Genomic DNA, 27,125 nt, shown 5'->3' on the forward strand with positions numbered 1-27,125 from the left:
GAAAATTTGTTGCCATAGCAACCTGGTAAAATGGATTGGTTTCACTCCACATTTGATTCACTGCACGTAACCTGAAGAAATGGCTGGATACAACAAAGGCTATATTGATCATAAGGATAGTCAGAGGCTTTTTCTCAGGGCTGAAATGGCTGCCACAAGAGGACACAGTTTTAAGGTGCTGGGGAGTAGGTACAGAGGAGATGTCAGGGGTAAGTTTTTTACATAGACAGTGGTGAGTGCGTGGAATGGGCTGCCGGCAACGGTGGTGGAGGCGGATACGATAGGGTCCTTTAAGAGACTTTTGGATAGGTACATGGAGCTTAGAAAAATAGAGGGCTATGGGTAAGCCTAATAATTTCTAAGGTAAGGACATATTCAGCACAACTTTGTGAGCCGAAAGGCCTGTATTGTGCTGTAGGTTTTCTATGTTTATATGTCCAAACAATACCCTGGCTGCAGCTGTTGAAGACCTGAGCTCACAGCACTCTGCAGCTCTAGCTAAACTGTTCCAGAGTAGCTTCACTCTGGCATTTTCTTCACAATGTAGAAACTTGCTCAGCTGTATCCTTTATTTCACAAAAAAGAACAAATCTGTTCTGGCTAATTACTGCCCAATCAGCCTGATTGTCAGCAGTGTTGTCATGCCAAAGCCCTGTTTAATTTTTGACAAGGCCCATATGGACTGAATGGTTCCGGTGAGAGTGGATTCCTTTGACGGGCAGTTACTGTTGTCTCAAAGCATTTGGCTAAGCATGGCATCATGGGGCCATGGTCAAACCAACTCAACAGGTATCAAGGAGAAAACACTCCATTTGTTGGAGTCATTTGGCACATAACAGAAGGCAGTTGTGGTTAATAAGACACAGAATACAGGGCACTACAGCACAATATAGGTCCTTTGGCCCACAATGTTTTAATCTACTTGAAGATTAATCTAATCCTTCACACCTACATAGACCTCTATTTTTCTATCATCCATGTGCTTATTGAAGAGTTTCTTAAATGTCCCTAATGTATCTCTTTGCCCACCACCCCATCAGGGCATTCCACAAAAAAACTTACCTCTGACCTCTTACCTCTAATCACCTTAAAATGATGACTCCTCACATTAGCCATTCCGTACTGGGAAAAAGTCTCTGATTATCCATTCGATCTACACCTCTTATCATCTTGTACACCTCTATCAAGTCACCTTTCATCCTCCTTCACTCCAAAGTAAAAGTCCTAGCTCGCTCAACCTATCCTCATAAGACATGCTCTCTAATCTAGGCAGCATCCTGGTAAATCTCTTCTGCACCCCCTCTAAAACTTTCACATCCTTCCTACGATATCCTGTGTTTTCTAACCTGAGTTTTATAGAGCTGCAACATTACCTCAAGGCCCCTGAACTTATTCCTTCTACTAATGAAGGTGGTCTTCTTAACCATCTTATCAACCTGGGTAGCAACTTTGAAGGATCCAAGAACATTACCCCAAGATCTCTCTGTTCCTCCACACTGCTAAGAATCTTGCCATTGACCTTGTATTTTGTCTTCTGTCTGTGCTTGTTGGAGGACAATCATCCTGGCCCTTGGACATCATTGTATAAGTTTCTCAAGGCAGTGTCCTAAACCCTTTCAGCTGCTTCCTCAATGACCTAGATTTCATCATAAAGTCCATCATGATTGCACAACATCCAATTTTGTTTGTAACTCCCTAGTAAATGAAACTGCCAAGCCTGCACACAGTAAAAATTAGACAATATTTGGACTTTAAGTGGCATGTAACTATCAGAGCACAGTAGCACCAGAAAATTACTATCTGCAACAAGAGAGAATCTAACCACCCACCATAGACATTAGGATTGATGATCCCTCCAACATCAACTTTGAACCGGAGGTCAACTGGACCATCCATATAAATATCTTGGGCACATTGTCATATCAAAAGCTAGGTATACTGTGTTACCTCTTCATGTTAAAATCCCAAAGCTTTTTCACCAACTATAAGACACAAGTCATAAGGGTGCAAATACATAATGTACTCCCTTGAAAGTGGCCACACTGGTAACAAGCCTTGCCTTCATTAGATGGGGAAGTGAATGAAAGTTGGGATGTCCTGTTACAACTGTTTAGGATGTTGTTAAGACTGGATCTTTGTGTACATTTCTGGTCACCATACTATAGAGGGAGAGGATTAAGCTAGAGGGGACGCAGAAAAAATTCACAAGAATGTTGTCAAAAATGGAGTGCTTGAGTTATGAGGGGAGACTGCATAAACTGGGACTGTTTTCCCTGGAACGAAGGAGGTTGAAAGGTGATCTTATAGAGGTTTATAACACTGTGAGGACATAGATAAAATGGATGGTCACCATCTTTTTCCCAGGTAGGGGAGCCTAAAACTAGGTTTAAGGTGAGAGGTGAAAGATTTAAAGGTGACATGGGCAGGTTTTTCACACGAAGGATGGTGGATTTATGGAACGAGCTGCTGGAGGAAATGGTAGAGGGAGATGTAATTATGGTTTGAAGACACTTGGTTTAGAGGTACTGTACATGGACTAAATGGAATTCATATGGGAAGCTCATTGGCTGGCATGAATGATTTGTGCTGAAGTGTCTGTTTCTGTGCTGTAATACTATGACTAAGTCAGGACTGTAATAGTATTCTCCCCACTTGCTTGGATGAGTGCAACTTTAACAACTTTCAAGAAGCTTGATATCATCCGTGACAAAGCAGCCATCTCCGTTTGCACTTCATTGACCACCCTAAACATTTATGCCCTTCACAAGTGAACCGGAGGTCAACTGGTCCATCCATATAAATATCCATATCCACAGCAACTACAGTATGTATCATCTACAAAATACACTGCAGTTATTCACCTGGGCTCTGGCTGCATTTCCTTAAACATGCAAACTCTTCCACCAACACAGACAAAGGTATGATGCTTCCTACTAACAGATTCCCTCCAAGTCACACATCATTCTGACTTGGATGTATATCACCTGTCATTCACCATCGCTGGATCTAAATCCCGGAACTCCTTCTCCAACAGCATGGTGGATGTACCTTCACCAGAAATATTATACAAAGTCACGGCTAACTATCACTTCCTGAAGGGCAATTAGAAAAGGGCTATAAATGCTGGACAAGTGACTTGCAAAATGAATAATAAAACCAATTTTCCATTGCGTATCACAAGCTATCATCAAAGGCTCCTGATGTCAAGGAGAAAAATAAATGGGAGAGAAATGTAGGTTCAGGAAAACAAGCCTCATAGGATTCTGGAAAGTGCACAGATGGAAATGCAGAGTGCAGTAGAGAAGAGTAAAGAGGAAAAGATAAACAATGGAAATAACACAGACAAGAGGAAAAAGGTGAAGGGAGGAAAACCAGGCAAAAGAGATGAGAATTGGAAGTGGGTATTTATAAAGTAGCTAAGTAATGTGGATGCTGGAAATGCACAAATATTGAAAATAATCAATTGGGCAGTCAACTGCTGTGGGATATGAAGCACGTTTAACATTTCAAAGTAAGGACAAAGAGGTTTAAGATTACTAGATTGTAGTAAAGGGAGGAAAAATAAAAAGGAAGAATTATATTGTGAAAGACAGATGAAATTAAATGGCTGAAGGGTATGAGGAGCAAGCAAAAAATATTGAAACACTTATCCTCTAAAATCATTGCTCAGATTTGAGTACCAAACATTGAAATGTGTCTTGCCAGAAGGTTTTCCTTGAATTTACCTCGAGCTTCACTGGAGTGGCACATTGAATTGACTTTATTTCTTACCTCCTTCACATACATGAGGAGTAAAAATCTTTACGTTACGTCTCCATCTGAAAGTGCAGTGTGCAATTTATCATAATTTGCAATAAAAAAAACTAGTTGAGCTGAAACTTCAGCGCTCCAGTGACCAAGATTCATTTCTGATCTTGCCTGCTGTCTGTACAGAGTTTGCACATTCTGGGTTTCCTCTGGGTGCTCTGGTTGACTCCCACATAACAAATACATGTGGGTTGGTAGGTAACTTGGCCTCTGTAAGTTTCCCTATTTATGGAAGTGAGTGATAGAATCTGAGAAGAGTTGGTGTGAAGACAGGGAAAATAAAATATTTATGGTGTAGGTTTAGGGTTTGTAGGCTGTCAAGTACATGAGGGGCTGAAGTGCCTGTTTGTATCATTAGACCCTATAAATCTCGATCGGGGTGGTCGGCAAAGCCGTGGCCAAAGTGGTCTCCTCCTTGTAAATGAGATTTCACTTGTGAAGAATACATAAACACAGTGGATAGAAGTTCAAGTTAAATCACTATTTCATGGGGAAAACAATGCTTGGACCCTTGTTGGTGGGAAGGGAGGAGTAAAAGAGCAAGTGTTACATCTCCTGATGGTGTTTAACCTGGTGCAAATGGAAGGGTTTGCAAATATCAGTGAATATTATTGGAGAATAATACACAAGCCTGAATAATGATCTAGAGAATAAGAGTTCAAATCCCGTTTGAGAGTTCTGTTGGGTAAATTAGGAAACATGGTATCAGTGATCATGAAACTGCAGGCTGTTGCAAAAGTCATTTGGCTTACAGATGTATTTTTGGGAAGGATTTCCGTCAACCTTACCCATTCTATCTCATATATGATTCCACTTCTGGTCATGCGCTGACGTGGGCTTTCCTTAGAAGACATTGCAACAAATAAGGAACTGATCAATAAATACTAGCAGCTTTGCAGTGCAAAAAGAAATGAGAAATGCTTAATCCTATGGCTAAATCAAATAAGAAAAAATAAGTGTGGTGTCTAGAGAGAAAAGAAAGGATAGCAGATAGGGTTGTGACAATAGAGAGAAAGTAAGAAGATGGGAGGATTGCAGAAGAAGGTAGAGAAGGTGAGAGGAAATGAGGGTAATGAAAATGATAAAATAAGAAAGAGGAAATGTGGAAGGGCTTTTCTTCTCCATTTCCAAACACACCAGTTTGTTACGGCATCAAACTCAATTTCATTCCATTTCATTCTCCTGTGTTCAAAGCCGCCCCCTGGTATGAGATCATTAGAGTCGAGCTTGCAAAGATCATTATATCATGATGTGTTCAGTCTAATTCATGTGTGTAGAGAGTCACAGAGGTCAGAAAGTGAAATTCCAATCCATATTCCATTAGTTACCTTAAAGTTATTGATATTAACAGGGCTTAGGTTGATTGATTGGGATGTAGCTACCAATGATACAGCAAGTTTAAGAAAAATCTCTGGGTCTCTACTTTCAAACAAGTCAAACTGATAGAAAAGTAATCAAAGGCAACATGACTTGGGTTAAACAAACAAACTGCCGAGGTCCAAGGGCAATGTCAACCCTTACTGTTAGTGGATAGCATTGTCATATGGGTTAGTACGCAAGACCTGCTAAACACCACAGGGGAGATTTTCGCATTGAATAGGAGCATCATAATTACGGAATGAAAGGAGAGCTTCATTGTATGATCAATCTCGGTGAAAGATGCTATGTCGATTAATAATTATTTAATTATAGATGTTTAAAGCTATGAATGGACTTGATGTATTAAACAAGGGGAAAAAAAACAGTTTTCACCGGATTGATAACTAAAGGACAGAATTAAGATGACTGAAATAAAAAGCCAGGGGAACACTGAAGGAAATTCTTTCCACGTAGTGAATTGTTATGATCTGGAATGTATTACCTAAAAGTGGGAAGTTTCAAAAGGATTTGGAGAAATTCTTGAAAAGGAAGTCTTATAGGATTATGCAATAGAGCAGGGTGAGACTAATTGGATAACACTTTCAAAGAACTGGTGCAGGATCATTGGACTAGGTCTACACTCGCCATGCCATTCCATTGTTCGATAAAGAGGTAAGAAAATAGCATAATGACTGATGCTGAAATTTATAGATGAAAGCTTCACCTTTGTGTGATATTTCCCCGCCTGCTGTTTTCATGATGAATTATGTTGGTTATTAGTTGCAGCGAAACAATGGGCAGAAAGATGTTGGTTTCTAATACCCACATAAAATCATTTCTAAGCTTCAATTGCCATTAAATGGAATGCATTATTATTCTTGCTGCCAGGGGAATGTCCCGGACTGACCATGTACTTATTTGAAGGGGGTGGTGAATAACATCTAATTATTGTCAATAATCAATCGTGAGTTTGGCCAGCATGTCGGTTAATATAATAGACAGTGCCGCCGGCTGTGATCATTCAGTGATCTCACAGCAATGTCCAAAAGAGGCTGAAAGTGCCAGATACCCATTCTCCCTTCTCACCGCTTACCATTCAACCTCTCCTGTCTCCATTTACCCACCAGGCTCCCCTAGTCGGAGCACCATAAACAACACAGTGAGGATGTGGGTGCTGGGGAAAACAGTGAACAAGGAACATGCAAGCACCAGGGATTCCCCCTCCCTTGCATCTATTCCAGAGTGACAGGGCCAGATGTTAACATCTGTAATGATGTATGTAAGATCAGTCACAAGCACATCAGCAGCCCCAAAGGGGCCATTTATGCACGTTAGGAAGCATGCCTGCTTCTAGCTGGCAATGAGCATTCTCAGGATGCAGATAGAAACATAGAAAAAAATATCCTCAACTGATACAGATACTGATACAGCAGCAAGCTCTCCTTTAGAATACAAACTGACAGATTTTATTCTTCCTTCCACCAAGTCTATGCTCATTCCATCGTCATGGATTAAATCTAACCATCAATTCGATTTAAACAAAAAGAAACCCTGTCCTAGTTGACAAAGTAATTCTTCTCTGTAAACCAGAACTAAATAGCGCAGAATTTAATTTAGGATATAAATAAGTAAACAGGAGACCCTACAAATCGCAGTGCAGAAAATCTTGTTAACAGCAACTGTTAACTTGTTCACATTCACAGCAAATAGCTGGATAACATTAGCAGTAATATCCAGCATGAAGATTTCCATCTGCTACCATTAGCAACGTGTTACAGTACCTGAATGAGATTCCAGATGCTGCTATCGAGCTCTTCTTCTACTTGTTGCCGCTGTTGATGTTATTTCAAACCCTATTTTCTCTTTTGTTCCCTCTTTTCTTCATTCTCACACTCCCTCAGTCAAAGACCTTCACCTGATTGTCCCTTCTCCTCAGCGCCCAGCATTGGACATCCCCTTCTCTCTTCCATCCAATGGCAAGGGCCCTCACTCCTGATTGGCATCTCTCTGTGCCACTGAGAGTTAGGAAGCACCTCCGCAGCTTGTATTGTATTAATAAGTGTATTTTATTTGCAGCCTGTCGCATAAATCTCTGTCAGATGTTTCTGCTCCCCCCTCCTCACACACACATCCTTCTTGTATCCTGTGATTTGTTTTTTTTTTGGTGATACTAAAGGTTATCCATTTCATAGAGACCTGCCAAATAAAACTGCATCATGACCAACTTGTTGGCAAAGCTTCAGGAATAGTAATTGCAATAATTTATTCCTTTTCCCTAAATCAAACCTTGCTGCGAAGTTAGAAAGCTTTATTGTAAAAATGCAAGAAAGTGCTAACAAAATGATCTTGTTAAAACATAGGAGAGAGTTCAGCCCATTGTGTATTGCACTCAGAATGAGAAATCCAATTTGTTCTACAATCCCTGTTCTTTCTTCATAGCCCCACAAATTTCTAACAGTTAACAGATTTCATTTTTTCCCACCAAATCTCAAATTGATGCCAGAGTCCAAAATATAACTCGGAATTGTCTGGCAAATCAATTTTATATATTTTTGCAATAAGTCCACAGTTTAAATTACTCAGATTATTTTCTTTATGATTTATATTAACAGCAATCAACAAGAAGAACTTGTATAGCAAATAAGAAATGGGCTGCATTCATATTGCCTTTCTTGACCTTGGTATGTTTAAAGTCAGGAACTGTTTGAACATGCAGTTACTATTGTACAACTAATAAAATTCAGATTATCCATAAAACCATAAAATATAGCAGCAGAAGTAGGACATTCGGCCCCTCAAGTCTGCTCTGCCATTCAATCATGGGCTGATCCAATTCTTCCAGTCATCCCCACTCCCTGCCTTCTCCCCATTCTCTTTGATGCCCTGGCTAACCAAGAACCCATTTATTTCTGCCTTAAATACACCCAATGACTTGGCCTCCAGAGCCACTCATGGCAACAAATTCCACAGATTTACCACCCTCTGACTAAAGTAATTTCTCCACATCTCTGTTCTAAATGGACATCCTTCAATCCTGAAATTGTGCCCACTTGTCCTAGACTCCCCTACCAGGGGAAATACCTTTGCCACATCTAATCTGTTCAGGCCTTTTAACATTCGGAATGTTTCTATGAGTTCCCTCATTCTCCTGAACTCCAGGGAATACACCCCAAGCGATGCCAGACGTTTCTCATAAGGTAAGTCTTTCATTCCTGGAATCATTCTCATGATCTTCTCTGAATCCTCTCCAATGTCAGTATATCCTTTCTAAAATGAAGAGCCCAAAACTGCACACAATACTCCAAGAGTCATCTCACAAATGCCTTATAGAGCCTCAACATCACATCCCTGCTCTTATATTCTATACCTCTAGAAATGAATGCCAACATTGCATTCACCTTCTTCACCACCAACTCAACCTGGAGGTTAACCTTTAGGGTATCTTGCACAAGGACTCCCAAGTCCCTTTGCATCTCTGCATTTTGAATTCTCTCCCCATCTAAATAATAGTCTGCCCATTTATTTCTTCCACCAAAGTGCATGACCTTACACTTTTCAACATTGTATTTTAATTGCCACTTTTTTGCCCATTCCCCTAAACTATCTAAGTCTCTCTGCAGGTTCTCTGTTTCCTCAACACTACCCGCTCCTCCAACTATCTTTGTATCATCGGCAAATTTGGTCACAAATCCATTAATCCCACAGTTCAAATCATTGACATACATTGTAAAAAGCAGTGGTCCCAACACAGACCCCTGTGGAACTCCACTGGTAATCGGCAGCCAGAGTAGGATCCCTTTATTGCCATGCTCTGGTTTCTGCCAACCAGCCAATGCTCCACCCATGCTAGTAACTTTCCTGTAATTCCATGGGCTCTTATCTGGCTAAGCATGGGCTCTTATCTAACTAAGCAGCTTCATGTGCGGCACCTTGTCAAAGGCCTTCTGAAAATCCAAGTACACCACATCTACTACATCTCCTTTGTCTACCCTGCTTGTAATTTCCTCAACTGAATGCTGTCAGGGTGAAAATTTGCCAGGAGCACAGAGAGAAAGCTTCAATGATGCGCTCAAAATATCCTTGAATAAGTAATATCCCTACCTGCTCCTGGGAATCCCATTCACTTTGGAGAATGGTGTGAGCATCTCAAGGTGCTTCACTGAGAACAGGTTCTAGGAGGAAGGAGCACACAGCAGCCTAAGCAACCTCTCCTCCAGGGCAACAAGTACCCATTGCCCCACCAGTGGTAGAGTCTGCAGATCCCACGTTGTCGTCATCAGCCATTTTACAACCTATGACACTGGAACAGAAGCAAGTCATCCTTGTTCTCAAGGCAACACCCGAGAAAAAGAAATGCAGCGAGCCATCTGTTCACATGAAGGTCCCATAAAAGGTAATATGACAATGAAAAGTTCTTTCTTCTATAGTGGGGGGAAAATTTCCAGTCAGAGTAAGTAAGAAATCTCCTTCACCTGTCCAACTTGTTCTAGGTTCACCCTCCAGTTTATGTTTCATCTATAGATCTGACAGTTTTATACTTACACAATACTACACTGGTGTCCATGAGGCAGAACATGAACCCCAAAATCTTCTGACCCAGTTACAAGAGAGCCATGAGCTGTGCCACCCCTGTCAGCAAAACAATCAGGCAAGGGACTTGCTCTTTTCAAACAATATCTTCATTTTGACACCATGGCTTGAAATTTATCTGCATAGCGCGCACACACAAAAAAAAAGCCTCTGTTGTTAAGGCAGTGTTAACTAATTTCCCCAGGTTTCTGAGTGAATTAATGTAGGATGATAATGCAAGATGGATGAGCTGCTGTGGGAATTTCATCCATCCTAGAATTATGTTGTTTGAATCCAAATCTCCCAAGGAAATGTTAATAGTACTGCAGCACATTCTGCGGGTCTCTTTCCAGCCATATTGCTATGATTGATTACTAGAAATTTGTTGCATTTTGGGAAGACAGATGATAGTAGGACTTTCGCAGTAGAGCCCAGGGGATTGTTGTAAAATTGAGGGATTTAGGAGTACATGGTTCCCTGAAAGTGGTGTCACAGGTAGACAGAGTAGTGAAAAAGGCTTTTGGAACACTGGGCTTCATTAGTCAGGGCAATGAGTATGGGATGTTATGTTGCTATTGTACAAGTCAGTTTGGAAAATTGTATTCAGTTCTGGTCACCGTGCTACAGAAAACGTTCAAAGTTCAAAGAATAATTCATTATCTGAATACATACATGTCACCACATACAACCCTGAGATTATTTTTCTTGTGGGCAATGTTAGCAAATCTATAGAATAGCAACTATAAACAGGATCAATGAACAACAAACTGTGCAAATGCAAATATAAATAAACAGGAATAAGTAACAAGAGCATGGAATAATAAGATGAAGACTCCTTAAAGTGAGACCATCAGTTATGCAAACACCAAAAATATGAAGGAGTGTAGTTATTCCATTTTGTTCAAGTGCCTGATGGTTGTGGGGTAGTAACTACTCTTGAACCTGGTGATGTGAGTGCTGAGGCACCTCTACCTTCTACCCGATGGCAGCAGAGAGAAAAGAGCATGGCCTGGGTGGTGAGGATCTTTGATGATGGACGCTGCTTTTCTATGCCATGTTTCATGTAGATGTGCTCAATGGTTAAGAAGGCTTTACCTGTGATGTACTGGGCTGAATCCACTGCCTTTTGTAGGATGTTCTGCTCAAAGGCTAGTGTCATGAAGCTGGAAAGATTGCAGAGGAGATTTTTGAGGATTTTGCCAGAACTCAAGTGACTGAGTAATAGAGAGAGGTTGAGCAGGTTGGAACTTTTCTCATTGAAGCATAGGAGAATGAGGGGTGATCTTATAGAGATGTATACAATTATAGTGGCATAGATACGGTAAATATGCTTAGTCTTTCCCCCAGGAATGAGGAATTGAGAACTAGAGGGAATAGGTTTAAGGTGAGAGGGGAGAGATTTATTAGGAATCTGACAGGCAACTTCTTCACCCAGAGTAATCAGGATATGGAATGACCTGCCAGAGGAAGTGATTGAGGAGCATACATAAACAAGAAATAAAAGATACTTGGACAGGTACATGGATAGGACCAGTTTAGAGGGATATGGGCCAAAAACAAGTAAATGGGACTAGCTTAAATGTGAATCTTGGTCAAAATAGACCAGTTGGGCCAAAGAGCCCGAGTCCAAGCCATGACTCTATGATCTCTAGTTTTGATGGTTGGTTGGAAAATTGGATAGGATTGCTGAGAATGGTAACATGGAATAAATTACAGGGAAGTTGGGGGGGGGCATGGGATTGATGTGATTAGTGTGAGAGCCATCATATACTCAGTGGGCTGGATGGCCTCCTTTATGGTGCAAGGAAGTAATATGATCTTTGAAGCTGAAAGTAAGGGTTTTGAGTTTCATTTTAGGGCATAATTTCAAATGACACAATGATAGAGCTGAGTAATTGTTGGAAGTACAATCAGTGAAAGAAAGAATGAGAAAAAGATGAGCTTTATTTGTCACATGTACATCAAAGCATACAGTGAAATGTGTTATTTGTATCATAGAACCATAGAACATTACAGCACAGAAACAGGCCTTTTGTCCCTTCTTGACTGTGCCAAACATTTTTCTGGCTAGTCTCTGGTATCAAATCAGATCAACAAGGATTGTGCTGGAGGCAGCCCACAAGAGTCGCTACACTTCCGGCGCCAACATAGCATGCCCTCAACTCACTGACGCTAACCCTTATGTCTGTGAAATGTGGGAAGAAAACAGGGAGCCAGGAGGAAACCCACACAGTCACAGGGAGAGCATACAAACTCCTTACAGACAGCTGAGGAAATCAAACCCTGATCAATGATCACAGACGCTGTAATAGAATTACACAAACTACTACACTCATGTGCCACCCTTTAACCAATACTCTTCCTTCCTCTTCAGGTTTATGTTAAGTATAGCTCCTTTTATGATCCCAAAAGCTTTACATCCAAAAAAGTATTATTATAAAGCAGGAAGTATCAACTTGTGACCAGCAAGCAGAATATAATAACATAAAGATGACCTGTTCATTTTGGGGATGTTATAGAGTCATAGAAAAGTACAGCACTAAAAAGGCCCTTCGGCCCATCTAGTTCATACTGAAATCATTAAAACTACCTACTCCTATTGACCTGCACTGGGATCATAGCCTTCAATGCCCTTACCATCCATGTACCTATCCAAACTTCTCTTAAATGTTAACATTGAGCTTACATGCACCACTTGACTGGCAGCTCGTTCCACACTCTCATAACCCTCTGAGTGAAGTTTCCCACATGCTTGCCTTAAACTTTTCACCTTTCACCCTTAACCTGTGATTTCTAGTAATAGTTGGTGGAGAGATAAATATCTGTCTGGGAAGAAATCTCCTGAACTTTACTAACATCAGGCCACAAGAAGCTAGAATATTCCCACTGAATCATATCTCCAATATTTTGTGCAATACAGATTAGTGGCCCATTTGGTTCACTGTGCCTACTCTATATTACACTATTGCTCTGTACTTCCATTTTATTTGAGTTAGATGATTTATTTTTAAATGACAATGACTGACATGGAGATCTTACATGGTTTTATACTTACCCTCAAAATCACCAGATTAAAGGATATCACAGCAACAAGCTTGCACACAGTGACAGTAAGCCCAAAGAATTGATTGTGCACTTCAGGAACGGGAAGTTGAGGGAACACACACCAGTCTGTGAAAAGTTTCAAGTTCCTGGGTGTCAACATCTCTGAAGATCAATCCTGGGCCCAGCATACTGGTGCAAACACAAAGGCACAACAGCAGCTTTATTTAATTTCAAGTTTGAGGAGACTTGGTATGTCACCAAATCACTCACAAATTTCTACAGATGTACCGAGGAGAGCATTCTAACTGGTCACATCACCATCTGGTTTGGAGGGGGCACTGTGCAGGACCCAAAAAAATCTGCAGAAAGTTGCCAGCTCTGTCATGGGAACTAACCTCCCCAACATCGAGGACACATTCAAAAGGCGATGCTTCAAAAAGGCAGTGTCTATTATTAAGGACTCGCGTCATCCAAGACAGCCCTCTTCTCTTTTCTACCATCAAGGAGGAGGTTCAGGAACCTGAAGAAACACACTCAACATTTCAGAAACATCTTCTTGCCCTCCACCATCAGATTTCTGAATGGCCAATGAACCCATGAAAGTAACCTCACTACTTTTTCTCCTCCCTTTTTGCACTACTTATTTAATTTATTTTTTTAAATATATATACTTCCTATTGTAATGTATAGAATTTCATTATTATGCATTGCAATATACTGGTGCCACAAAACAACAGATTTCATGACATACTGTATGCCAGTGATATTAACCTGATTTTGAAATGAAAAGATGCAATAATAAGCAAACATATCCCACTGCTCTGGTTATTTTCCATGTTTTCCCTGTGGGTTATTGTCAAATTCATTTTGAAATTTATGTTGACAATCACATTTCTTGGAGGCTGGCATTCAGTAATAAAATATTAAAATGTTGTGGTAGTGGTTAAGACTCTGAAAGATTTTTGAAAGAATACATGGGGTGAAATTGCCACCACTAGAAAGAATCACAGTAAAATAATCCTGTGCATTTATAAGGGAGGAAGAAGTAGAATTAATTTTATTCCTTGAGTTTTCATGATCTGTAACGCACTGTCTGAAAGACAGCAGATTCATTAATAACCTTCAAAGGGAATTGAATCTATACTTTAAAGTAGATATCTCCAGAGCTTAATTGAAACAGCAGGATATTGCGACTAATTGGTAAGATTTTTCAAAGAGCCAATATAGGGTGGAAAATGCAATTCATCAGAATTGCCATCTCTAGTTGAATGTATTCTTTGAAGTTTGACATGACATCCTGCTTCTCTCCCACACTGCCTCTCTCTCCCATCCAATGCTTGTCCGCCATCCATTTCTTGTCGCGCACCACTTAACACACAAATTAGAAAGTGTAAAGAAAACCTTAGGTACTCACTTGAATGATCCCTGACTATCAGTCAAATGGCTTTCTCAAGAAGTCTAACCACTAAGCAGAATGGTTAAAATGAAATTTTTAAAACCCCTTATTTTGAGTATTGCCCATGTGATTTGCCTCCTGCCTTACTCACGTTAATGTTGAAGAGCTTATTGTTTAAGCAAGCAACAATCCAATAAAAATACATGAACATGGGAGAAGGAGTATGTTATCAGAGCCCTCAAACTTGTTCTACCACATAAAATGATCATGACTGATCTATGCAAGCCCCAATTCCTCTCTGTGCTGGTTCCCCTTCACTACCAATCCCTCATTTTTTTCTAATATTTATCTATCTCCTCTTTCATTATTTCTAATGATCGGTCTTTCAGGGCAGAGAATTCCAGAGATTCACTAGCTTTTGACAGAAATTTCTGCACACCAGTTTTAAATGACTGGCTCCTTATCTTGTAAGTATATAGCCATGTAATCATATAACAATCACAGCACGGAAACAGGCCATCTCGGCCCTTCTAGTCCGTGCCGAACGTTTGCTCTCACCTAGTCCCACCGACCTGCACTCAGCCCATAACCCTCCATTCCTTTCCTGTCCATATACTTACCCAATTTTTTTTTAAATGACAAAATCGAACTTGCCTCTACTACTTCTACTGGAAGCTCGTTCCACACAGCTACTATTCTCTCAGTAAAGAAGTTCCCCCTCGTATTACCCCTAAACTTTTGCTCCTTAACTCTCAACTCATGTCCTCTTGTTTGAATCTCCCCTACTCTCAACAGAAAAAGCCTATCCATGTCAACTCTATCTATCCCCCGATAATTTTAAATACCTCTATCAAGTCCCCCCTCAACCTTCTACGCTCCAAAGAATAAAGACCTAACATGTTCAACCTTTCTCTGTAACGTAGGTGCTGAAACCCAGGTAACATTCTAGTAAATCTCCTCTGTACTCTCTCTATATCTAGTGACTCTCCCAGATTGCCAGTCCAAAGAGTGGCCTGGATCTGGGCAGTGTGATTTCAAGGTTTTAACTGAACTCTCGGCATAATCATTGTCTTTAGAATGGGGCTTGAATGCATAACTCAGAGTCTAACAGCTACAGCTAGCACCTAACTCCGCCCTGAACCCATAGTAGAGAGGAATGAGAAATTCCCTCTTTCAGAAAGATTTTCATTCAATTTCACTCATACAGGGTTCCTTTATGCTGTCATTTATGGGGTGTAAAACAGATGTCTCTGTGCTGAGTGTATTGAGAAAGTCCTCTGGTATCTTCAGTGAGGTTCATTAGTGATTTTTCTCATTGTCACTGTTTCTGTGAGCTAGGGTACACTTTATTGTATAAACTACTTATTGGGTTCCTATACTTGTTATAAAAGGATAGAGGAGGAATCTAGAGTTTGGTTGAAATTATAAATTCATTTGTTGTCACTATTTAAATAAGAGACACTGATGTCACAATTGAGAAAATAATACTGACATCACAGGTGAAACTAAAGGGCTATACTGAAACATGCAGCTGGTCCTGACAGCATCCTGGTAAACTTTCTCTGTAATCTCTCAAACTTATTTAAATCTTTCCTGTAGGTTGGTGATCAGAATTGCACACAATACTCCAAATCAGGCCTCACCAATGTCTTATACAACTTCAACATAACATCCCATCTCCTGTACTCAATACATTGATTTATGAAGGCCAATGTTCCAAAAGCTATTTTTTTACAGCCCTACCTACACGTGCAACCACTTTCAATGAATTATGGACCTGTATTCCCAGATCCCTTTGTTCTGCCACAATCCTCAGTGCCCTACCACTCACTGTGTAAGACCTACCCTAGTTGGACCTACGAAAGTGCAACACTTTGCACTTTCTGCATTGAATTTCCCGCTGCCATTTTCAGCCCATCTTCCCAGTTGATCTAGATCGCGCTGCAACCTCTGATAGTCTTCTTCACTGTCCACTAAACCCCCCCCCCCCCCAGTCTTGGTGTCATTCACAAATTTGCCAATCCAGTTAACCACATTATCATTTAGATCATTAATGTAGATGGCAAACAACAACAGACCCAGCACCGATTCCTGCGGCACTCCACTAGTCACAGTTTCCAGTCAAAGAAGCAACCATCTACTACCACTCTGGCTTCTCCCACAAAGCCAACACCTAATCCAATTTACTCCCTCATCTTGAACACCAAGCAACTGAACTTCTTGACCAACCTCCCATAAAGGACTTTGTTGATTGCCTTGCTAAAGCCCATGTAGGTAACATCCACTGCCCTACTTCCTGGTAACCTCCTCGAAAAACTTTGTAAGTTTGGTTATACACAACCTACCACACACAAAGCCGTGTTGATTATCTCTAATCAGCCCTTGTCTATCCAAATACTCATATATCCTGTCCCTTAGAATGACTGCCAATAATTTTCCCACTACTGATGTCAGGCTCACCAGCCTATAACTTCCTGGTTTATTTTTAGAGCCTTTCTCAAACAGTAGCACAACATTAGCTATCCTCCAATCCTCCAGTACCTCCCTTCACTAAGGAGGATTTAAATATCTCTGCTAGGGTCCCCATAACTTCAGCACTTGTCTCATGTTGTCTACATGGATCTTAGCAAGACATTTGAAAAATGGACTGAAAAAATGGCGGATGGAATTAAATACAGACAAGTGTGAGGTGTTGCACTTTGGTAGGACTAACCAAGGGAGGACTTACACAGTGAACAGTAGGGCACTGAGGAGTGTGGTAGTACAAAGGGATCTGGGAATAGGGTCCTATGGAAAACTTCTGTCATTTTCAAAAGTTTTCATAAATCAAAGTATTAAGCACAGGAGATGGGATGTTATATCAAAGTTAAATAAAATGTCGGTGAGGCCTCATTTGGAGTATTGTGTGCAGTTTTGGTTACCTACCTGTTGGAAAGGTGGAAATAAGGTTGAAAGTGTACAGAGAAAATTTACTAGGGTGTTGTTGGGACTGGAGGACCTGAGTTATAGGTCCTTGGAATGTCGAAGATTGAGGGGAGATTTGATAGAGGTATACAGAATTATGAATAGTAAGAAAGGCTAAATGCAAGCAAGCATTTAGGCACTGAGGTTCAGTGGGATTAAGGGTGAAAGATGAAAAGTTTAAGAGGAACATGAAGGAAAACCTCTTCACTCAAAGGGTTGCAAGAGCGTGGAACAAGCTGCCAGTGCAAGTGGTGCATGCAAGCTCGATTTCAACATGTAAGAGAAGTTTGGATAGGTACATGATGGTAGGTGTCTGGAGGGCCATGGTCCAGGTGCTGGTTGAAGGGAGTAGACAGCTTAAATGGTTCAGCATGGGCTAGATGGGCCAAAGGGCCTGTTTCTGTGCTGTGCTTTTCTATGATTCTATGACTTTTAATAGAACTGTGCAGAAATAAAGGAAAATCAATAAACACTAGGCCATCAGGGCTGTTAACTAGAAATTTCAAACTAAATCTAATGCCGATACAGGAGCTCAGCAGTAATAGCTTAATATTAAATAATTACCGCTCCTTAACAGCATCAGTGTAAACGGCAGTGCTCTTTCCTGGAACCAGGACAACAGTAAGTAGGGAGAGTTGATGTTGCTCTGTTTTTGGTCAAGTGTCGCCAAGAGTGAATCAAGAAGAAGGAAGTTAAATACCACTACAATGAAACACTGATTGGCTGGAACGTGCATACTCACCAGCGTGATTGATGATCACACAGACCCTGAGGCAGAGTCTGTGGTTGTGACAGATCCAGGCCGCTTCCTGGTAAACCCTTCTGAACTCTCTCCACAACGTCTATCTCCTTCTTGTAATAGGGGAATCAGAAAGGAATGCAAGACTCTGGATATGGCTGCATTGAGGTTTATAAAGTTGTAACATAACTTCCCCAACTCTTGAACTCAGCTAATGAAGACAAGCATGCCACATAGCTTTTTTCTGCCCTATCGAGTTGTTCAGCATCTTCATTATCGTTACACACTGTCATCTCAGTGTCACTGAGAAATTCTTTGTCAGACTGAATTGGAAGACCCTGGACTCTGAAGCAGCTATTCTTCCTGAAACTCATAAGGTTTGTATCTAACACATCAGAATCTGGTTAAATATCTCTAGCATATGTCATGAAATTTGTTGTTATGCAGTAGCGGTAATACGTAGCAGTAAAAACTGTGATTTACAGTAAAAAGTGTATGCATACATACACAACAGTGTATATATATATATAAAGTAGGTAGTGAGGTAGTGTTCATGGGTTCAATGTCCATTCAGAAATCTGAAGGCAAAGTGAAAGAAGCTGTTCCTGAATCATTGAGTGAGTGCCCTTGGGTTTCTAGCCCTCCTCCCGGATGGTAACAATGAGAAGAGGGCATGTTCTGAGTGATGGGGTAAATGAAGCAATTCCATTAGACCGTAAGCATAGGAGCAAAATTATGCATTCAGCCCATTGAATCTTCTCTGCCATTCCATCATGACTGATTTATTACCCCTCTCATACCCATTCTCCTACCTTCTTCCCTTAACCTTTGACACCCTTCCTAATCAAGAACTTACCAACTTCTGCTTTAAATATACTGATCACAAACAAGAGAAAGTCTGTAGATGCTGCAAGGAGTGAAAAGAGTACAGTCAATATTTCAGCCAAGGCCCTTCATTGGGACTGGAGATAAAGAGATAAGGAGTCAAAGTAAGAAGGTGAGGGGAGGAGGAAGAAACACAAGGTGATAAGTGAAACGGGGGAGTGAAGTAAAGATCTGGGAAGTTGATTGATGAAAGAGATACAGGGCTGGAGAAGGGGGACTCTGACAGGAGAGGACAGAAGGCCATGGAAGAAGGGGAAGGGGAGGAGCACCAGAGGGAGGTGATGGGCAGGTAAGGAGATAAGGTGAGAGAAGGAAATGGGAATGGGGAATAATGAAGGGGGGCGCATTTTAATTCCATTTCTCATTCCCATTCCAACATGTTCATTCATGACCTCCTCTACTGTAGTGAAAAGGCCACACTCAAGTTAGAGGAGCAATACCTTATATTCCGTCTGGGTAGCCTCCAACCTGATAGCATGAACATCATTTTCTCGAACTGCTGGTAACGCCTCCCCTTCACCATTCCTCATTCCCATTTCTCTCTGTCACCTTATCTCCGTACCTGCCCATCACCTCCCTCTGGTGCTCCTCCCCTTCCCTCTCTTCCATGGCCTTCTATCCTCTCCTGTCAGACTCCTCCTTCTCCAACCCTGTATCTCTTTCACCAATCAACTTCCCAGCTCTTTACTTCACCCCTCCCCTCTCCCCACCTCCAGTTTCACCTTTCACCTTGTGCTTCTTCCTCCTTTCCCATCACCTTCTTACTCTGACTTCTCATCTTTTTTTTTTCCAGTTCTGCTGAAGGGTCTCAGCCCAAAACGGCGACTGTATTCTTTTCCATAGATGCTGCCTGGCTTGCTGAGTTCCTCCAGCATTTAGTGTGTGTTGTTTAAATATACCTAAGTGACTTGGCCAACCAACTGTGAAAATGAATTCCATAGATTCACCACCCTTTGTCTAAAGAAATTCCTCCTCATTTGTTTTCTAAAGGGACACCCTTCTATTCCTGAACTGTGTCCTCTGGTCTTAGATTCTTCCACTATTTGAAACATCCTTTCCATGTTCACTCTATCTTAGGCATTTCAACATTCAAAAGATTTCAATGAGATCCCTCCTCATTCACGCCAGTGGGTACAGGCCCAGAGCCACCAAACACTGACACTAAATGACACTAATTTCAAAGAAACATGAAACTTGCAGTGCTATGTTTTATTTCTTCCGGATTGTAGTGTCCAGCATATACACTTCCTGCCCTCTGTTGGGTAATCCTACAAATCAGGTCACTAGAAGCAAAAGGACTTAGAACCATAGAACATTACAGCACAGAAACAGGCCTTTTGACCCTTCTTGACTGTGCCGAATCATTTTTCTGTCTAGTCCCACTGACCTGCACCTGGACCATATCCCTCCATACACTTCTCATCCATGTACCTGTCCAAGTTTTTCTTAATGTTTTCATCTGGCAGCTCATTACACACTCCCACTACTCTGTGTGAAGAAGCCCCCCCCCCCCAATGTTCCCTTTAAACTTTTCCCCTTTCACCCTTAACCCATGTCCTCTGGGTTTTTTTCTTCCCTAGCTTGAGTGGAAAAAGCTTGCCTGCATTCACTCTATCTATACCCATCATAATTTTATATACCTCAATCAAATCTTCCCTCATTCTTCTACGCTCCAGAGAATAAAGTCCTAGCCTATTCAACCTTTCTCTGTAACTCAGTTTCTTAAGTCCCGGCAACATCCTTGTAAACTTTCTCTGCACTCTTTCAACCTTATACTCAATACTTTGATTTATAAAGGCCAATGTACCAAAAGCTCTCTTTACGACCCTATCTACCTGTCATGCCACTTCCAGGGAATTTTGTATCCGTATTCCCAGAGCCCTCTGTTCTACTGCACTCCTCAGTGCCTCATTTATCTTGTATGTTCTACCTTGGTTTCTCCTTCTAAAGTGCAATACCTCACACTTGTCTGTATTAAACTCCATCTGCCATTTTTCAGCCCATTTTTCCAGCTGGTCCAAATCCCTCTACAAGCTTTGAAAACCTTCCTCACTGTCCACTACACCTCGAATCTTTGTATCATCAGCAAAATTGCTGATCCAATTTGCCACATTATCATCCAGATCATTGATATAGATGACAAATAACAATGGACCCAGCACTGATCCCTGTAGCACACCACTAGTCACAGGCCTCCACTCAGAGAAACAATCCTCCACTACCACTCTCTGACTTCTCCCACTGAGCCAATGTCCAATCCAATTTACTACCTCACCATGTATACCTAGCGACTGAATCTTCCTAACTAACCTCCCATGTGGGACCTTGTCAAAGGCCTTACTGAAGTCCATGTAGACAACATCCACTGCCTTCCCTTCATCCACTTTCCTGGTAACTTCCTCGAAAAACTCTAATACATTTGTTAAACATGACCTACCACGCACAAAGCCATGTTGACTCTCCCTAATAAGTCCCTGTCTATCCAAATACTTGTAGATCCAATCTCTTAGTACTCCATCCAATAATTTACCTACTACCGACGTCAAACTTACCGGTCTATAATTTCCCAGATTACTTTTAGAGCCTTTTTTAAATAACGGAACATGAACTGTCCTCCAATCTTCCGGCACCTCACCCATAGATACTGACATTTTAAATATATCTGCCAGGGCCCCTGCAATTTCAACACTAGTCTCCTTCAAGGTCCAAGGGAATACCCTATCAGGTCCTGGGGATTTATCTCCTTTGATTTGCCTCAAGACAGCAATCACCTCCTCCTCTTCAATCTGTATAGGTTCCATGACCTCACTATCTGTTTGCCTTATTTCCATAGACTCCATACCAGTTTCCTTAGTAAATACAGACACAAAAAACCCATTTAAGATCTCCCCCAATTTCTTTTGGTTCCATACATAGCCGACCACTCTGATCTTCAAGAGGACCAATTTTATGACTTACCATCCTTTTGCTCTTAATATACCTGTTGAAGCTCTTAGGATTATCCTTTACCTTGCCTGCCAAAGCAACCTCATGTCTTCTTTTAGCCCTCCTGATTTCTTTCATAATTTTTTTTTGCACTTTTTATAATCGTCAAGCACCTTATTTGCTCCCTGTTGCCTATACATGTTATACATCTCTCTCTTCTTCTTTGTCAGAGTTCCAATATCCCTCGAGAACCAAGGTTCCTTATTCTTATTCACGTTGCCTTTAATACTGACAGGAACATACAAACTCTGCACTCTCAAAGGTCTCCCACTTACCAATGACATCCTTGCCAGAGAACAACCTGTTCCAATCCACGCTTTTGAGGTCCTTTCTCATTTCTTCAAATTTGGCCTTTTCCCAGTTTAGAACCTCAACCCAAGGACCAGATCTATCTTTATCCATGATCAAGTTGAAACTAATGGTGTTATGATCACTGGAACCAAAGTGTTACTCTGCACATACTTCCGTCACCTGTACCAATTCGTTTCCTAATCGGATATCTAATATTGCATCCTCTCTAGTTGGTACCTCTATATATTGATTTAGAAAACTTTGCTGAACACATTTTACAAACTCTAACCCATCTAGGCCTTTAACAGTATGGGAGTCCCAATCAATATGTGGAAAATTAAAATCCCCTACTATTACAACTTTATGTTTCCTGCAGTTGTCTGCTATCTCTTTGCAGATTTGCTCCTCCAATTCTCACTGACTATTGGGTGGTCTATAATACAACCCCATTAATGTGGTCATACCTCTCCTGTTTCTCAGCTCCACCCATATGGCCTCAGTAGACAAGCCCTCTAATCTGTCCTGCCTGAGCACTGCTGTAACATTTTCCCTGACTAGCAATGCCACCCCCCCCCCCCCACCCTTCATCCCTCTGCCTCTTTCACGTCTGAAACATCGAAACCCTGGAACATTAAGCTGCCAGTCCTGCCCCTCCTGTAGCCAAGTTTCACTAATGGCTATAATGTCATAATTCCATGTGTCAATCCACGCCCTCAGCTCATCTGCCTTCCCCACAATACTCCTCACATTGAAATAGACACACCTCAGAAGATTATTAACACTGCACACAAACCTTCTATTTGTGACTTTGCCTGAACTTTTATCATCATTTATTTTCACCCCTGCTCCACTATCTGCTCTATCACTCCAGTTCCCATCCCCCTGCAAATCTAGTTTAAAGCCCCCCCAATAGCATTAACAAACCTCCCTGCAAGGATATTGGTCCCCCTTTAGTTCAGGTGTAACCCGTCTCTCTTGTACAGGTCCCACCTGCCCCAGAAGAGGTCCCAATGATCCTGAAATCTGAAGCCCTGCCCTCTACACCATGTTCCTCAGCCACGTGTTCATCCTCCAGAGCATCCTACACTTACCCTCACTGGCACGTGGCACAGATAGCAATCCTGAGATTACCACCCTCAAAGTCCTGCTTTTTAACTTCCTACCAAGCTCTCTATACTCACTCTTCAGGACCTCCTCACTCTTTCTCCCTACGTCATTGGTACCGATGTGTACCATGACATCTGGCTGATCACCCTCCCACTTCAGAATGCTGTGTACGCGATCAGAGACATCCCTGACCCTGGCACCCGGGAGGCAACAAACCAGCCGGAGGTCTCTGTCGCGACCACAGAACCTCCTGTCTGTACTACTAATTATCAAGTCCCCTATCACTACCGCTCTCCTCTTCTTCCTCCCTCCCTTCTGTACTGCAGAACCAGACTCAGTGCCAGAGATCCAGCTGCTGCAGCTTGTCCCAGGTAAGTCACTCCTCCCCCGCCCCCGAACAGTATCCAAATCAGTACACTTGTTGGTGAGGGGAACGGCCACAGGGGAGCCCTGCTCTGCCTGCCCTTTCACCTTCCCTCGCCTGATGGTAACCCAATTACCTGTGTGCTGCTTCTTTGGCATAACTACCTCCCAGAAGCTACTATCTATAAACTCCTCATTCTTCCGAATGATCCGGAGGTCATCCAGCTCCTGCTCCAGTTCCCTGACGCGGCTTGTTAGGAGCTGCAGCTGGATGAACTTCTTATAGGTATCGTTGTCAGGGAGACTGGAAGTCTCCCTGACTTCCTACATCCTACAAGAGGAGCATTCCAACATCCTGCCTGGCATTCTCTCTACTCTAAATGAACAAAACAAAACTTACTGGAACCTACCCTCACCTCTCCCTGTTCACGCTGAAACTTGTTGAGCCAAAGTCATCCCACTCTGCTCTCCACTCTCAATGCTGCCCGCTGTATATGGTGGTATTTTTTTTAAACCTTTGGTGCTCTATGTCACGTGCCTACGCAATCTAGCCTCTTTTCCCCGAGCAGTGTTAAAAAAATATGATTCTCTCTGAGATTCCTTTACTCCTTTGTTCTCAGCCTCTTGCTTCAATCTTAACCTGTGGGAGGAAACTACAGCATCTGAAGGAAACCCACATGGTCACAGGAAGGACATACAAACTCCTTATTCACAGACACAGAGCATCCAAACACATTTACAGCCAATGAAACTTATTAAATTTGCAGTCACAGTTGAAATATATGAAATGTGAGAGCCAATTTGCACCCATAGAGACATCCCAAAATAACCAAATACTGCCAGTGGCGTAGTGGCATCTGCACCAGACTTCGAGATGAGTGATACTGGGTTCGAATCCAGCCAGCTCCTTGCATACCTTTCATCCATGCAGGGTTGAGCGTCCAGCTAGCAACTCAGCCTCGATAAGAAATTGACAAAAATGCTCAAGAAACAGCAAGGTTTGCCACCCGATGCACCACAAGATGGAAAGGAACAATAACAACAAAACAACCAATTGATTAAATCCAGATAATGCATTTCCAACAGTTGATTAAGGAATAAGTATTGACTGGGACACCAGTGAGCACAACTGCTTCTTTAAAGTAGACCTTTAAGATCAAATATAGATAAGGCTTCAGTTTTAATCGACGGAGGTTACTCTAGACTTTAAGTCCTAAAACTGAGATTTAAACTCACAACCTCTGGCTCAGAGATTAATACAATCTTTGAAATATGGTGAATAATTAGAACCAATTACCTGTTGGTGTTCAAAAGAAGACCGCGCTACATATTTTAAAATCTGATTAATGTGCAAAGAATATTTGGTCTTTCTATAACATGATAAACATGGAAATATTAAGGTCATCGCCATGACTCCCTGAACATGTGCGGTGTTAAAAATAGAGATCAGAATGCCTGTTTTGACAATAAAGGGTTCCACTTCCTTACTGAAGATTCCCCAAGGCACTGCACTTCAAAAACAAACAGGAATGAATTGATTCTGCCTATGAATTGCAACTGAAGCACAGGGGATTTTGTTTGAAATGAGATTGTTCCTTTTCCATGTTCTGTTTTCAAAGTCATTGACAGAGCTTTGCAGATGGTGCAGAGGAGATTTTGCTAAATATTTCCAGGGGTGAAGCATTTCAGTTATACTGATAGGCTAGAGAAGCAGGTAATGGTGAAAGTTAAGGGGAGTGTTAGTAGAAACATCAGGGCTTTAACAAAGTTAGCAAGAAGAAAATGATTCCACTGTCACAATCTGCATTCAGGAGATTCAGACCGAAAGCCATTGGAAAAAGAAACACATTCTTTATGGGGTGATGCAAGTACATTCTACATTAATTTTCACCTCTGCAATGGAGCAGTTACAATTTTAGTGCCTAATTCCAGTCTTGTCAGAGTGCCTGCAGCACACAGAAGTGGTCTTTAAGGAGGGCCATTAAGTTAGCTTTGCCAACATATTGTATTAGTGTAATCAGAAGGCAGTGATTTATACCCCTCCAAGTGATTATTGTTAAATATTCTATTTCAGAAAACTTTCAGCTACCTGGCTGCCAAACTCTTTTTGGTAACTGATCTGATTCGGAAAATTGTTCTAAAGATCAGGAGGCAGCTGGTTGATGTTCACTCAATGAGTAGATGAGTAGTTTTAAAGATTGCCACCGCTATCCTTTGCCAGCCTTTGAAGAAAAGCAGGTCCTTGGATGCACACATTCATTCTCCATTGAGGCACGGTCAACCCTAATGGAACTTGGAACTTACAAGAGGTCAAAATGGGCACCTTGTGAGAGACACAAAGCAGATTTTCATCTACGTTATGGTAACCTATAGATCGCACCTGCAAAATTATTAGTAGGCAACCAATGTACAAATGGAAATTAAAGATTAGCTTCATTTGTCACATGTACATTGAAACATCGAAACACACAGTGAAGCGTGTCCCCTTCCCTAGGTGTGGCCTCCCGACGTGTCACAGACCTGAGCCTGTCAGAAGTCCTGGATGAGAGATTTGTCCAGGACGTCATCGTTCAGGATCCAAAAATGTTCCTCATGCCCCCCTCAATCCACAAGGTACCTGCACCCGAAGAAATGCCAGGAGGTGCCACACAGTATAGACCAAGGAACCATCCACCAAGCAAGGAGGAGGGGGAGGTGGAGTGACTGGAACCAGGGTGGAGGTAGTAACTGGCTTGAGTTAGGAACCATGGAACTCTGGATGAATCTTCATTGATGATGGTAGGGGTATTCTATACAAGACCTTGTTGATAGTCTTTTCCACTCTGAATGGTCCCACATAACCTGGGGCCAACTTGCATCTCTCGACTTCCAGAGGAAGATTCCTCAATGCCAGCCAGACTTTCTCTGCTGGCTTGAGAGGTGTCACCTGTTGGCAGAGCTGATCAGCCTGCCAGGCATGTTGTTTCTGAGCGTGTAGCAGAGAAGTGCTGGCTCGTCTCCATGTGCACTGGGTTCACTGTTCAGAAGTAGGGACTCTCACATCAGTCTCCTGGTTAGGAAAAAGCAGTGGCTGGAATCCCTTCTGGCATTCAAAGGGGGACATGCCAGTGGAGGATGACTGGCGATTACTATGGGCAGTCTCTGCCCAAACCAGTTGGGAGCTCCAGGACATGAAGGAAGAGACAAGGCAATACAGGGCTGTCTCCAACTCCAGATTCACTCTCTCAGTCTGAGATTGGGGGTGGAAACCAGACAAGAGGCTGGCCGTGGCTCCCACAAGAAAACAGACAGCCTTCGAAAAGTGGGATGTGAACTGAGGTCTTCGATCAGATACTATGTTCTGATGGAAGCTGTTCAGCCTGAACACATGTCGGCAGTCTCACAAGCGGTCAGAAGCTTAGGGGGAGAAATGAAGTGGGCAGCCTTGGAGAATTGGTCCACGATGTTCAGAATGGTGGTGTTTCCATTAGTCGAGGGCAGACCAGTGATGAGAGGTTGGACCAGGGGTGGTGGAGCACAGGCAGTGAATGGAGCAGACCTGCAAGGTGCTGTTCTGAGCACAGGTAGGGACAGGCAGAGACAAAGTCGTGGATATTCTGGGATAGAGATGGCCGC

General features: G+C 41.9%; 1 protein-coding gene across 2 annotated transcripts in view; it reads right to left on the reverse strand.

Annotated features, from left to right (window-relative positions):
- lrrc3 (leucine rich repeat containing 3) overlaps positions 1-17,807 on the reverse strand; it is a 51,600-nt gene extending 33,793 nt beyond the window's left edge. Inside the window, exon 1 of one of the 2 annotated variants that reach the window (XM_073044653.1) lies at positions 17,705-17,807. In XM_073044653.1, coding sequence (XP_072900754.1) covers positions 17,705-17,720 — 16 coding nt within the window. In that variant the 5' untranslated portion in view covers positions 17,721-17,807. Of the gene's footprint in view, positions 1-6,947; positions 7,093-17,704 lie in introns of those variants that run through there. The other variant, XM_073044654.1, reaches the window with a different exon arrangement.
- Positions 17,808-27,125: the final 9,318 nt, after the last annotated feature.

This window comes from Hemitrygon akajei, chromosome 5 (genome assembly GCF_048418815.1).
Source record: "Hemitrygon akajei chromosome 5, sHemAka1.3, whole genome shotgun sequence".
Classification (NCBI taxonomy): Eukaryota; Metazoa; Chordata; class Chondrichthyes; order Myliobatiformes; family Dasyatidae; genus Hemitrygon; species Hemitrygon akajei.